Source organism: Carassius carassius, chromosome 15, assembly GCF_963082965.1.
Source record: "Carassius carassius chromosome 15, fCarCar2.1, whole genome shotgun sequence".
Classification (NCBI taxonomy): domain Eukaryota; kingdom Metazoa; phylum Chordata; class Actinopteri; order Cypriniformes; family Cyprinidae; genus Carassius; species Carassius carassius.
The window spans coordinates 23,507,451-23,523,517 of record NC_081769.1 but is presented as its reverse complement, the minus strand read 5'-3'; the positions used below and the strand labels follow the sequence as shown (position 1 = coordinate 23,523,517).

At 36.2% G+C, this 16,067-nt stretch overlaps 1 protein-coding gene across 1 annotated transcript; it reads right to left on the bottom strand.

Annotated features, from left to right (window-relative positions):
- Positions 1-848: 848 nt before the first annotated feature.
- On the bottom strand, positions 849-13,386 carry LOC132157800 (G-protein coupled receptor family C group 6 member A-like). The gene is given in 6 exon segments (XM_059567078.1): positions 849-2,052; positions 2,155-2,278; positions 5,579-5,776; positions 5,914-6,675; positions 11,683-11,980; positions 13,136-13,386. Coding segments are annotated over 6 exon segments (2,625 nt in total). The 5' UTR covers positions 13,336-13,386; the 3' UTR covers positions 849-1,009.
- Positions 13,387-16,067: the final 2,681 nt, after the last annotated feature.

Here is a 16,067-nt window from a genome sequence, read left to right as displayed (position 1 = left end):
TGATACTGAAGCCTGTAATATTATGCTCAGGGTGAAAGATAAAAGGAAAACCTAAACATATGGCATTTACACAAATTATAATTCTTTTTTTATATGTACATTCAAAGTGAGCTATTACCACTGAATTTAAGACTTCAACTTAACACTGCATAACAACAACACTTTGTTTTATGTAACTGAAACTTTTACCAGGATGTAGTGCCAAGCAATTTGCACAATAGCCAATTACTAGGTATTTTGGTGATTGAGGAAACAAAGATTTCAGCATGACATAAGAAACCTATTTCCCTTTCTGAGATGAGAGTTTGGGTCTGTTCTTGATGCAGTCACAAGCCTCTGGCACTCTCACTATGTTTCTCTGAAAGTAACAGTGATGTGTTAGGCCTCTTGCCAAGAGACACTGTCACACCAAAGAAGAGCAAACAGTTTCATTCTCTACAGGATATGGAAGATGTTGTCTTTAAATTTACAAGAACAGTTCCTGCTTCACGACAGTTCAATTTAATAAAGTAAACTATTTTCTTCCTGATGATTGTATGCGAAACTAAATGGGTAAACATTATATTGAGCTCCCCAATCAATAATAGCTTTACAGAATTTATGAATCTATAATGATAATTTCTACATACTAATGCATTTTTAAATTATTTTAATATTAATAATATCTAACAGTAAATATTTATTATAATAAAGAAACTTATATTTGATGTTATGAAAATCAGTTAACTTCATAAAGTTTGTGATAATGCATTCATGCATTTTGCTATTATATCGATTAAATATCATGAACTAATAACATGAATAAGACAGTGTTAATTTCAAATACATATACAAACATACACATTTTATTTGTTTTCCACAAATTAAAGTATTCATAATTTAAAATGATCATCATGAAGTTTGGTATTTTTAAAGATCATTATGTGACATACAAGTTTCATGTCAAATGAAGACAAAATTTTGTCAGAATGGTTGCTTTGACTCCTGATCTCAAATTCTTGCAACTACTTTAAAGCACATTGTCTATTTCTGGTACAGAAACTTGTTTCTCCTCAGGCACAAGTGACGGATTGGATATGACATAGACTGAATTCTCAGTTTTACTGTGTGGATCAGTTCCAGACAAGCCCCTGATGTTCTCAGAGCTCTTTCTGGCGTATTCAAAAACATTTTTCAAGAATGCATCTTTGGTATTATACTCCTTTTTAAAAATAATTATGTAACATTTTGGCAAAAAGTGGCAGCTCAGGATCCCATAGTTTGAAATGAGAATAACAACTACCTCCACAGCCGGTACATATTTGCCACTGGTGGTCACATGCACTGGGATAAAAATGACCCAGGCCATGAGGTAGATGAGCATACCAAATGTGATGAACTTTGCTTCGTTATACTTCTGCGGAAGTTTCCTGCCTTTATAAGCAAAAGTGAAACATATCAGTGCCAGCAAAACTATGTAACCCAGCATTAACCCAAACATCAAATTTGAACCCTCATTGCATTCCAGGAGAATGGATTTGGGCTGCACCACTTTTTTATTAAAAGGCCTGTGCAAGGTCAGCCAAAGAGCGCAAATGGTGACCTGAAGCCCCATACACATGCAAACGATCACATATGGCTTGTAGAGCTTACGAAGAAGCTCCTTCAGCTCTAGGTTCATCTGGAACGCCAGAAGGATCTTTAAGGACTTCACTAAGATGCATGAAACACAAAGCGTGAAGCTCAGGCCAAAGATGACCTGCCTTACCCAACACGACTCATTGCTCGGTTCACCCACAAAGAAAATGACACTGATAAAACTGCCCAGCAGGGAGAAAAGGATCAGATGACAAAGTGGTCCACCTGCAGCTTTAACCACTAGAGAGTTCCTTTGCCAGAAGAACAGTGCCGACATTGAGAAGAGGAGTAGGATGCCGAGGGCAGCCAGCGTCAGCAGGGCGATGGCAAAACCACTATTCCACTCAAAGTACTCATAAAACTTGGGATAACATTCTGAGCTGTTAGCGTTTGACCACAAGCTCTCAGTGTCGCACTTGGAACATGCATCCGCATCTGCAAGACAATTTAAAAACATTGTATTTGACTGAATGTTGGAATAAAATTACAATCTCAGGGATTTTTATCTTTAATGTATAGTGGCCCCAAGGAACTTGCCTGTGTGGTTGGAGTATTGGTTTTCAGCACAGGCAAGACACGCATAACAGCAAGTGTGCTGACCCTCTGCTGTTTTTTTGTACTCCCCTGGGTGACAGCTGTCCGAACACTTAGATACCACATTCTGAGAAGAAACAAGTGAAAAATTGCTTTCGGGAATGCTTTATAGAAAAGGCAATATGTAGAGCTGAGGAACTTTCTGTCTTAGAAATGCGGGGTTCATGCATAAAATGTTTAAAAAGAAGCACAGTGGAATGCAACAACACGTTCTACACCTTGGGTTTCAAACTCCGTCCTGGAGGGCCAGTGTCCTGTAGAGTTTATTGCTACAACTTGCATCAACAAACCTGCCTGGAAGTTTCTGGTACACCTAGTAGCCTAAGACCTTAATTAGATGATTCAGGTGTTTAATTGGGGTTGAAGCTAAACATTGCAGGACCATGGCCTTCCAGAACTGATTTTGAACACCCCTGTTCTACACTATACATTACACAGCGGTCCTAATGTAGTACTACGGAGCTCCTAAAGGGACATGGTGATGGACAAAAATATGAGATAAGAGGGGAAAAATATTTCAATGCTTTTGTGTTTATTCACAGATTTGTGTTACCCCCAAAAACTCTGCGTTTGGTAGCAAGACAACTAATCTTCTGAGCAGTGTTGGGGAGTAACTAGTTACATGTAACGGCGTTACGTAATTTAATTACAAAATTATTGTAACTGTAATTAGTTACAGTTACTAAGAAAAAATGAGTAATTAAATTACAGTTACTTATGAAATTTTGAACGATTACAAAGTGGATTACATTTGAATATTTACACACATCCACATACAGATTTAACTGATATCTTTCCCAAATTTCACTGACTATTCTGAGACATACCGCCCTAATAATTTCCGGGATGCGGAAACACAAGTCTAGTTTGTAGAATCCAGTCATAAAAACGGAATGCCTAATGCGGACGGAATATGCCACATTTTGGATGACTAAATCAAAAGTAGGTCAGTACACTTGAATCAAAACATGACTTGGACTAGTGTCTGTGAATATTAAGCCCCAAAAATGCAATATATGACTTGCATATTCTGCGTGTCTGTGGAAATCAATCAGGCGCGGACTGGACACCGGGAGAAGCCGATTTTGCCCCAGTATTTGATATCATTATTGTATAATTGTCTGCCGAATGTACTAAAGCGATCATTTGCGAATCCGCCATTTGATAATTAAATCTCTAATAAGTCATGAAGTGTTAGTCATGAGTCGCGCGCTCTCCGCGCCTCGCGCCAAACGGTTTGGATCAGACTCGGAGTAATCAATGCGAAAGAGAGAGAGAGAGAGAGAGAGAGAGAGAGAGAGAGAGAGAGAGAGAGAGAGAGAGAGTGGACTGCTGGAGCAGAGAAGCAGAACTCCTGTTCACGGTTTCAGTTCAGTTTCATCTGTAAAGATGCTTTTTTGTCTTTGTTTTTTTTATTTATTTAATCAAGCAGCAGCACGTTGCTCATCAGTCATCACTCAAAATACTATATAAAGGACATCATTATTATCTGTTGTAATGTTACAGTAGGAATTTAGCTGAAAAAAAATTCAGATTTTTTTTATAGGTTTAGGGGGAGCTTCGACAGACAACAACACAACCCTTACGAAAATTAACATTTTAATATTTAACTATAAATCCAGAGAAAATGGTTACTATTGTTTAACTGTGATAACCAAAAATGTAAAATTATTTTACAAATGTATTTATTTAAAAATAAATACAAATCCATTAGCAAAAAAAAAACAAGGTTATTTTACTTTTATATAGGCTAATAAAAGCATGGTAATTTTTTGTAAGGGAAAAACATGACTCATGTACAGTATTAGGATTTTTCTATAAAGATATTGTAGTATTGTAGAGTATTGTATTGTAAAGTATAGTTTTGTTCAATCTTGAGTATTAAAGTCATGAGAGAGATGGATAACAGGGCAAAATAAAGAGACTGAAGAGAAAAATGGAAGTGAAGGTGCAGTTCAGGAGAGAACTTTTAATTATTTTGCATGTCCCCAAATTAAAGATTTAAACCTTTTTTATGTCAGGTCCATACAAAAAATAGTTTTGTCCATGAATTTGTTTGTATGAGTTTGAATTTTCCAGTCTGAATTTTTTTCCCAGTCCGCAAAGACATGGTTTTATTTACTACACATAGGCCTACTGAAGCTCGCAGTGCTTTCAACCTCTGCTGCCTCAATATAGGAGTACACGAGCACATAAACATAATTTCTAGAACTGCTCTGTGTCACTTCATGTGCATTTTACTTATTTTGAGAAAACTATCATCATATACAGAGACAGCAGTTTAAAAAAAACACCAATGTTTCAGGAGTTTATTACACAGAATACTATTAGATAACTGTATTTAAGTTGATGTATATGCTTTTATTTATTATTCTTTAATTTTCACAAATTTAGAAAAGTAATCAAAAAGTACTCAAAAGTAATTAGTTACATTACTTTAATAAAGTAATTGAAAAAGTTACACTACTATTACATTTTAAACAGGGTAACTTGTAATCTGTAACCTATTACATTTCCAAAGTAACCTTCCCAACACTGTTTACTACACATAGGCCTACTGAAGCTCGCAGTGTTTTCAACCTCTGCTGCCTCAATATAGGAGTACACGAGCACATAAACATAATTTCTAGAACTGCTTTGTGTCACTTCATATGCATTTTACTTATTTTGAGAAAACTATCATCATATCATATACAAAGAGACAGCAGTTTAAAAAAACACCAATGTTTCAGGAGTTTATTACACAGAATACGACACATGCTCATTAGATAACTGTATTTAAGTTGATGTATATGCTTTTATTTATTATTCTTTAATTTTCACAAATTTAGAAAAGTAATCAAAAAGTACTCAAAAGTAATTAGTTACATTACTTTAATAAAGTAATTGAAAAAGTTACACTACTATTACATTTTAAACAGGGTAACTTGTAATCTGTAACCTATTACATTTCCAAAGTAACCTTCCCAACACTGCTTCTGAGAAACTTTGTGTTCTCTTGCAAAAGCTTTGCATTTCCTTGCAAAATCTTTTTTGATTCCCAAAGAAAACTCTGCATTCGTCAGCAAAAATTACTCAAAAGTTTTGCCAGGGAACACAAACTTTCTTGGGGAATGTAAAACCTTCGCGAGAGAACGCAAAAGCACTGAAATACTATTTTTACTTAATTCTTATTTTTATTTTATTTTTTCACCATGTCCACTTGGGGCCGATAAAAATAAAAATGTTAATAATAATAATATACACTGTAAAGAATTAATATAAAAACATTCCCTGTATAAACAAACATCCAAACAATGCTGCATGCTAGCTTCCAATTTTTGTTGATTTTTCTTGATAAAAATGACAATTAAAAAGAATACATTACCTCAATATCACTTAGATTCTTCCTTGTAAAAGTGAAACTGCTGTTAGATGGATAATATTCTGCTATTATGTCATGTTCTTCAGATTCATGGTCATCCCATAGGCAGACATCATAGCCCAAATTAATGTCCCCATTGGCGTCAAAATTGTACATGACTCCTTCTTTCTCAAAAGTGACGTTCCTCAGCTGTTTTAAGAGCTGGAATGCAAACATGCAATGACTTGTAGGATGTTGATTGTGACAAAGCAAATAAGTAATTAAATAAATAAATGAATAAAATCCAATAAATAAAATACTGAATTTGAACGTATGTGTCTCAAAATTTGGTAAAATACCTCCCAGGGTTGGATAGCTGAAGGGGTCTTGCATTGTCTTTCTACACATAGTTGAACCACAGCTTTAGCAATAGCACTGACTGCCATCTGAACACTGAAGACCATGTCCAAATATGTGTTTTTAATCAGTTCCTGTACAGCATTTGCAGCATTTCCTATATCAGGCAGTTTTAAAAATTCTTCCAAGAATGAATTGTTCATCTTAGATTCACTTCCATACTTCAGATCCTTAAGGTATTGAAGAAAAGCTGTAACATTTCCACTCTTGAAGGTGAAGCCTAGTATATTTCCGATATCTGAGAGGTTTACGTCTTTTAGAATATTTTGATCGGTAGACCAGTTATCGCTGGCCATCCATACTTTATTTTTGGGAATGTTCCTACTACGCAGGCCCTCAAATAGCAACTTCATTTGAGATGACTTAGCAAATGAGACCACCACATTAACCTTAGTATTTTTTTCAATGATGTCCACAGTCTCGTTGATGTGCATGTTTAATTTTTGTTCGTCTGCTAGTGAGTCTGGTAGGATCACCTTAAAGGCCACACAAATTCCCTCACTTTCAGTGTGCTTAACAAAACTTTCCATGGCAGAACGCCCATAGTCTCCATCTGTAATGATAATCCCAACCCAGGTCCATTTATTGTCCTTCAGAAGTTGTACCATGGCATGGGTTTGGTACTCATCATTTGGGACAGTCCTCATGAAAGCAGGAAAACGACTTTTGTCACTAAGAATCGTAGCTGTAGATGCATAACTTATCTGCACAAAAGAACAGACAGCAAACAAAAGGTTAAATATATTATAATACAATATATTTAAGTTAATATATATTAAGGTCTTTTAATGACATCTATAGTTGCATGAAGAACCTTTAAAGGGATAGTTCACCCAAAAATGAAAATTTTATGTTTATCTGCTCACCCCCAGGGCATCCAAGATGTAGGTGACTTTGTTTCTTCTGTAAAACACAAACCAAGATTATGAAGTCAAACAGTTGAAGTCTGTCACTCTTATAATGTAAGTGGATGAGAATCATGGCTAAAACATACAAAACTATAAAAAAAACATACATAAACAAAACCAAATTAAACCCTGCGGCTCGTGACGATACATTGATGTGTAAAGACACAAAACGATTGGCCTGTGCAAGAATCTGAATAATATATTTATATAGTTTTTACCTTTGATTCACGCAATGTCCGAACTGTTAGAACTATCCTGAGCGCGTCCTCTTGAGCGTGTTCTCAACAGGCACATGAGGCATCATCTTCTTCTTATTGCTTTATGGCAGATCGCAGACTAATAAATGCATTACTGCCATCTCTCTCTTAAATGGACCATTGACACTCTATCTACAATCTCAATTAGAAGTGTCAATGGTCCACTTGAGAGATAGGTGGTAGAATGAAGAAGACGCCTCACGTGCCTGCTGCTGAGAACGCACATAGGAGGACGAGCTCACGAGAGTTCTAACAGTTGAAAAATTACATGAATCAGAGGTAAAAAAACGATATACATACTGTTCAGTTTCTTGCGCAAACCAATAGTTTTGTGTCTTTAAACATCAATGTATCGTCATGTGCTTTAGAGTTTAATTTTGTTTTGTTTGTGTGTTTTTTTTTTAATTGTATGTTTTAGCCGTGATTCCCATCCACTTACATTATAAGAGTGATAGACTGCAATAGTTTGAGCTAAAAATCTTGGTTTGTGTTCTACTGATGAAACAAAGTCATCTACATCTTGGATGCCCTGGGGGTAAGCAGATAAACATCAAATTTTCATTTTTGGATGAACTATCCCTTTCATACCCATGGAAGCTTTCCATTGGACAAATGATAGTGGAAAAAAAGTGTCTAAATTATGGCTTCACATTAAAAAAAAGTGCTTTTGAGAACTGTTAACTGATAAGTTCTTTGGTGAACCAAAAAATGGTTCTTCTGTGGCATAGCTGCAAAACCATATTTTTATGAACTACTTCATACTAATTATGTTGGCTTGGCAAACAATCTACCCGTTAGAACACACCAAGAGCTAAATTCAGATGTTTCTGAACTGTTTAAAGTAATAACATGATATATTCGCGGCACCCAACTGGCCGCGAGCTCGCGATGTATTCTCTGAACACTTGAAGTCCACATAGAGAATTTACAGCCTTTCACATTAAAACACTGCAGCGAAATGGCACAAAACAATTAGAAGAATATATTATACACATGAAAATGAGTGTTTATATGTGCTTGTGAGATTTTCTCTGTCAGGCTGAAGGTCACCGGCGCTGCACAACAAAGCAGGGAACTACACTGCGACCAAAATGGTCACATATGCATCACTGATTATTTTTGTACCTATGTGTTATGCTATTATTTAATATGAGCATTTATTAAAACAGAAATGTGTATTTTAAGAATACGTTTTATAACGTGCTCCGAGCATTCAACACATCAAGTTGGCTTCAGCCCCGCGATGCGGGAAAGCTGAACTGAGCAGCTGGTGACTCGCGCTGTGTTCGGTCTGCACGAGAGAGCCGCGTCTCACGAACAGCAACACTGAACCGAGCTCTCCTTCAGGTGAACGTCCTCCTGCACCTGAACGAACAAATACAAATCGCAGTTTAAATAAACAGAAAAAAAAGAGCGAATAGCGAAAGAGCTCAATTCAGCACCGCGGTGTTCTGGTGTTCAGGGAGCAAGCAGAGAAAAGTCTTTTTGCTTATGTACCGACAGCAAATAAATACAAAATATGTCGAAATACCCGACAGAAAGTCACATAGATTGATCGGCGCTGCACACAGGGGCGCCCCGAAGTGGTGACCGAACTCTGGCCACCCCTGCGGCCACCCCTAGGATTATTTACAGTGGGTCCTATTAATTTAAATGCAGATTGTAAATTCACAATAGTTTAAGAAGTGAAAAAAAGTGCAGCACCTGCTGCAGCCACAGTTTTGCGTCTCTGAGCAACATTAAAGTGTTTCGTTCCTGAATGAATCAACCGTTTAAATGATTCGGTTCAATCGCAATGACTCACTTATTAACAGTGACTCGCTGCCACCTATTGGCGGTTTTAGTTTAACATTTAATGGAACCTTTTCATTTTTTAAATAATTTCAAACATCAGTTTTCAATGTTTTATCTTTAAAATATCAATACATTTTTTATTCATTTGTAACTGCAGGTTAAAGTATTCCATGTTCCACGGAGCTGCATTAAACAGTGTGTAAAAACATCTAAATGGCACTTCAGATGCAGCTTCTGTTTTATTTACATTGCAAAGATCAATTTTGTTGATACTGATTGCATTTGCTTGGTAACAGCCCAAATGCAAGTATTTGACCTAAAATATGGTGCACACTTTTAGAAACAATGGTGTAAAGGTAAAAAAAAAAAAAAAATCAGGTGTCAGCACAATTAAAAATAAGATATCAGCACTATAACACTCAGCAAAATAGTGCAATTATCGTTATCGATAAAATCCTAGAACTCACAGAGATATAACTTTTTGTCTATATTGCAAACCCTTAATTTTTTTTTCTTTATTTTAATGTGCCACCCCCAAAATTTACTGTGGCCTCATTTGGCCACCGATGTTAACATTTTCTGGGGGCGCCACTGGCTGCACAACATGGTAAAGTCATTTATATATTTTTTAAGAGCTTCTTAAAATACAATATTACTGCGAATGCACACAATCCACCCTTTAGAACACAACGAGAGCAAAATCCAGGGTTTTTTGAGCCATGTATGTGTGCAAAATGCAATATTTGACATCGCGAAGGAAAAAAAAGTCACATGACAGCTGCGTTTCGGGGCGAGATCGGACAAATAAATACACATTTCATTCACACTGACAAGCTAAACCAACATATGTTATTATTACCGGGTCAGATCTCATTAAAAATTATGTCTCTGGCCAAAGAACAGAGAGAAAGACGAGAGAGAAATGAGCGCTTCATCAGCCAGCCCAGTTATCACTACGAGCTCAGAATAAAAGCATTTCTATATTTTTTAAGAGCTTCCAAAAATAATATCACAGCGAATGCACTAATCCACCCATTAGAACACAACAAGAGCAGATTTCAGGTGTTTTTGAGCTGTCTATGTGTGCCAAATGAAATATAATTTGACAGCGTGATACAGCTTATGAATACTGGAAGGAAAAAAAGTCACGACAGCCTTTTAAAACCCTCTGGAGTCGATTAACGCATACGCGTTTTGAGTCATTTTCTCCTGATATACCCGAAAATTACTTAAATTACACCTTCAGTTTTAACCGTACAGATAAGAGCAATACATCAATCGAATCTGTAAAGGGTCTACTTTTTTTGGATACAAACATAATAACAACAAAACTTTGTGCACTTATAAAATAAAGATAACAAACAAGGTGTGCTGTCTGCAGCCTTTGTCTGCGCTGATCTTCATTTACAAACACGTCATTAAAATGAACTGTAACTCCATGAATACTCAACGAAGAGACATGAGAGATATATCTATAGAAAGCTTGACATGTCTACTTTTAAACTAAACAAGTGCTGCCGAACAAATATTCTGTGATAAAGTAATCCATATCAAAACAACGCGATGTCCTTTTTTCACGTCTCCCTTCATTATATCTAATGTGTATGGAAGGCCAAGAGGGTCAAATACACGTGAATTTTAACGCGTCAACAACACGTTAAATACGTGTATTTCACGTGTAGACAACACGTATTTAACGAGTTAAACACGTGTTGTTTACACGTGAAAAATCAACGCGTATTTAACTACGGGGAAGTCGTGGCCTGGTGGTTAGAGAATCGGACTCCCAATCGAAGGGTTGTGGGTTCGAGTCCCGGGCCGGCAGGAATTGTGGGTGGGGGGAGTGCATGTACAGTTCTCTCACCACCCTCAATACCATGACTGAAGTGCCCTTGAGCAAGGCACTGAACCCCCAACTGCTCCCCGGGCGCCGCAGCATAAATGGCTGCCCACTGCTCCGGGTGTGTGCTCACAGTGTGTGTGTGTTCACTGCTCTGTGTGTGTGCGCATTTCGGATGGGTTAAATGCAGAGCACAAATTCTGAGTATGGGTCACCATACTTGGCCGAATGTCACTTCACTTCACGTGAAGTACTGCATTAAAAATCAGTTTGAACGGGTCATTGGCTGCTGAGGACTTGGGTCAAACCACTTCTGTGAGCTTAGAGGGGTGTACCATTCATAGTCTTTTTTCTTTTCTTTTTTTGTATAGCCTATAGAAATAATATATTTAAGTTTCAGTTTTATGAAATATTTATTTTTTAATAAATATAAATTAAAATTTTGTGGTGATAGTATAAAAAAGGTACAGTATTTTGTAATGAAACAGGACTTTTTGTTTAGCTCTTGACTCGCTGAAGTATACTATATATAGTGTCCCTTCTTTAATTTTTCAGTACTGTGTGATAACTTAAATATGTTGTCAGTACTATTAAAATAAGATCAAATTGAATGGTATTTAGGAGATTATAGTTTTTGCATGACTTATTTTGCATTCAGCTAGACAACCCTGTCCCAGCTGTTATCATAGCCTAGGCTTTTTATTAAAAAGGAAAACAGCAAGGGACCATGCAAAACGACTGTTGCAGGTGTATTTTTTTATGGTATTATTATTTATTTTTTTTGCAGCGGGGCAACTCAAGAATGTTGGGCACACAAGTACTGTGGCTCTTTTGCCCCATGGCCAAGATGGCCAAGCCAACATCAAAGTTAGTTCACTAACTTTTAATTCTAGTTTCAGTTTGAGATCCTACCTGTGGAATCATCTGAAGGTTGAGTTCTCTGGCAACTGCGATGGAGATCTCAGAAGAAGAGGGCCCAATTACTGCCATTATTGGCTGGACAGGTTGAGAAGAGTTAGTTTGTGAGTCACAGTATGAGTTCGGTCATGTGAGATCTTGGACGGCCCAAAGTGCAGTCGTGACATCAGAACATGTGTCATAGATGCGATATCCAAGAGTTAAGTTCAAACTGCTCAACATGGGGGATTGGTTTGCCATTTCCACAGCATGAATCATAGCTAGAGCCTGATTTAGACCTTTTGTGTAGTATCTAATGAGAACAAAACAAAATTACATAGAAATGATTGAAAAAAAGCATTATTCACAGTATAATGATGATGATGCATCTTCCAATATGCTTTTACGAAAAGTAAGTGTGTTTATTTATATACAGATTTAAATGTCGTTGTTGGTACAATAACAAAACAATTAATCAAATAATAGGTAATTGGTTAAAAAAAATTAAATACTATGTATGCATTTTGACAATTTAGTTTAATAATGACAGACAAATGAAAACAAATTGTCAAATAGATGCATCTTAAATACACTATATGATTACATAATTGTGTATATATATATAGATAGATGGATAGATAGATAGATAGATAGATAGATAGATAGATAGGTGACATTTATAATGTTACAAAAGATTTTGATTAATCAAATTGATAGCTGTAAAGGCTGTTCTGAACTTTCAATTAATCAAAGAATCCTGAAAAACATGTGTAATGGTTTCCCAAAAATATTAAGCGGCACTTCTTGCTGTGATAAATAATAAGAAATGTTTCTTGAGCATCAAAGCATATTAGAATGATTTCTAAAGGGTCATGTAACAATGAACACTGGAGTAATGGCTGCTGAAAATTCAGCATCACAGGAATAAATTACATTATATAAAAATATATTATGAATTGTAATTTTTTAAATGTATTTAATATTATTGTTTTATACTGTAAATAATTGCAGCCTTGGTAAGCATGAAATACTTTTACTTTTTATTTTTTTTAATATTAAAAAGCACATCAGCACAAAACGTTTATTTTAATAAAAGTAATTTCATAATAACGGTCCATATGAATTTGAACATATGATCAATGAGACTGAATAACTACCTATAGATTATAATAAATGATTTGACGTTTAATTAATGGAATTATTAAGAAATACTCAATAAATTTTAATTATTATATTAAATCATAAAAACACGAGTAACATCATGCCACTAACATTTAACGTCAACATAAAAACAAAAATGTTATTTTACATATCTAAATGGGTTACTGTAGTGTCCATAAATGCCCCATTAACAAATCTTTAATGTCCATCACAAATAAATTAATGGAATTATCCAGTGTCAAAACTGATCAGTTCAGTCATCTTTTGTTTAACGTTCATGACGGGATTCTCCACAATGAACACTCACCTGTTGCAGACTGGATGCTGAAAAGAAGAGAAGCTGTTTGAGCCAGTGTAGTTCACTGCCTCATGGATGGGAAAAAGACCTCCAATGATGATGTCTCCAGGGGCTATGACTCCTTGGTGGTTAACCTGTGTCAGTGAAACCTCTCTGACTCCTGCCAGCACAGACAACATGAGTAACAGGCTCAAATCCAAACCAGCCATCACTGCTTTAAGCTGTTTTCCCTGAGTTCACCTGGACGACTGACAGGTGTGCTATCACACATCTTTGTTTATAGTAAACATACGGCTTCTTCCACGCATAACTACAGTAAAGTAAAACACACACACCTCCCACACTTTCCTCAAGTTCCTCCCCCACCCCCCTCACCTGTAAAACAGGTGAAATATAACCGATGCCAACAAATGCCTTAAAAGAAAACACTCAAGGCCACCAGGTGTTTCTTAATATACAGTGCCACCCACTAATATTGGCACCCTTAGAAAATATGAGCAAAGGTGGCTGTGAAAATAATTCTGCATTGTTTATCTTTTTGATCTTTCTTTTAAAGAAAAAAAAATACAAAACTCTAACCTTTCATTGAAGTGAAACAATGGAAAGTGGGGGAAACTCACATTGTAAAATAAATGTTTTTCTCTAACGTTAGTTCACATGAGTTATTACTCAAGATACCAGTTCTGAGTTTTCTCCTATAATGCCTGATGAGTTTGGAAAACACTTGACAAGTGATCAGAGACCATTCCTTGATTTACAGTAAAGTTACGTTACATGACTGCTTCAGCTAATGTTACACTATTGACAATGACCCCGTTTTGCCCACAAAATTTCGCTGTGCCCGCAAGTTTAAACTAAACATATTAATATGTGTAAAAGAGGTTATTCTTTTCTACACATTTCAATATCGACACAAAATGTGTAAATTAGTGTTACACATAAAGTGTGTTATTTGTTCTACACATTATTCTAAAAATGTAGACACACTTCCTCTTCCAGGCAGATTTGTAACATCTTTAGTTCATTGGAACTTCTTTATTATTATTGCCCTGCTGACGGTGGAAATTAGGATTTTTAAAGCTTTAGCTAATCTTACCCTAACCCTTACGTGCACTTTCTATTTTGTGAAGCTCAACAATCTTGTTCTTTACATCAGAACTAGGCTCTTTTGTTTTACTCCTTTGTGTTGATTGTGGGGATTTGGTCTTTGTGTTCCTCATATGTATAATTATAATTATGTTATAATTATAAAGTCATGGCTGAACATTTTCATGTTTATAGTCACCCTGGTGTGCATTATGTGAATTTCTCCCCACTTTCAATTGGTTCAGTTCTATGACAGTTTACAATTTTGTAAATTTTTGAATGAAAGACCAAAAAGATAAATGATGCAGATTTATTTTCACAGCCACCTTTGCTCATATTTACCAAGGGTGCCAGTATTAGTGGGCAGCACTGTACATTTGGTGATGTGTAAACAGGAACAAAAATAATCCATATCAGGATTATTATAATTAACTAAAACTGCAACCATATTGGTTTTCTTACTTGGTATAAGAATAAGTAAAAAAAAAAAAAAATAAAACTTACTTTTTATTTCAGCTAGTTGCAAAGGAAGCATTTTCTTAAATTTTGACCTGATGTACCTAGAAAAAAAACTATATAAACATATCTTTAAAAGTCGAAACTAATATAAATGACAAGCCAAATTCATGCTAAACTGACACACACACTCTAGGAAATCATCTTGAAGTGCAAGTGGCTCGTTCACGCCACCTTGTGGTGAGAGAGCACGTGTTAAACGTTGTTTTTAACAATACGAGGCGCAGATACTTTCATATCATGCTAGGCAAATGGATTTCAACATTGTAACGGACTATTTTTCTAGACGAACGTTTATGGTCTAATCTACAAAACAAATCATTAAAATAATTCCATCTCAAATCATGATTCATTATTTTAGTGACTGTGTAATAAGCGTTTTGTCAGCTGGTCAGTACTTAGTTTAAAATAGGGAAAGTCAAATTAGATTGAGACAAGAGTCGATGCTTGAAGTCACGGTTTTATGATATAAAAAGCTAAAAGTTAACAAGTAGGTGGCCATCAGCTACACAAGGACCTTTTGGTGTAGTAAAGGCATGATGTAGGCCACAGTTGAGCAACTCCTGAGGACAAAAGAGCACCGAAACAATGTATTGCTTCTAGGGGAAAAGGAGGGGAGGCAAGCGTAAGGAGGGGAGGCAAGCGTAGGGAGGGAGGGAGGGGGGGAGAGAGAGAGAGAGAGAGAGAGAGCAACACAGACTAGCTGTAATCTAAAGGAGCCAAAGGGCAATGTAGTACACAGCAGGTCTCTAACTGAGTGGATACTGAGATACAAGTGGGAAAACAAGGGGAAAATAAACTGCTCATGGAGCTGATAGGAAGGTGGAGACACTACGACAAAGCAAGATAGTGGCTGAACCTTGTAGTGGTATGTTGAGATTAGTAGACTGTGAAGAGAAAGATGAAGAGCTGAAAGAAAGAGAGGAAGAGAGTCCGAGACGACGGCTTCCTTGTTTACAAATTTGTGCAAACCTGATAACCAAAAGGAGACAGAGAGAAGTGAAACACTAGGCTATCATACCACTGGTGCCTTACTCATCTTGTCTAAGAGGAACTTGCTTTGTTTTCCACCTCCGAATCAGCTTTTAAATTAATTACCGTAGAGATTTTGTGAAATTATGTCACGTTTTTTCATAGTTCCAGCTGCTTTTTGTTCTTGCCTCCCCCTGATAATGTGGTAATCAAAGAGGAAAAACATTCCTGAGCTGACATTCATTGAATTTAACAGGAAGAAAACATTAATCCTCAGTGTTCGTAGTGATACCTTTATCGTACAGTTGTTTTTCCTACCTTGGAAAGCCTACAGAAAGCAAGAGTAAAAGACTGGAAGACACAGATG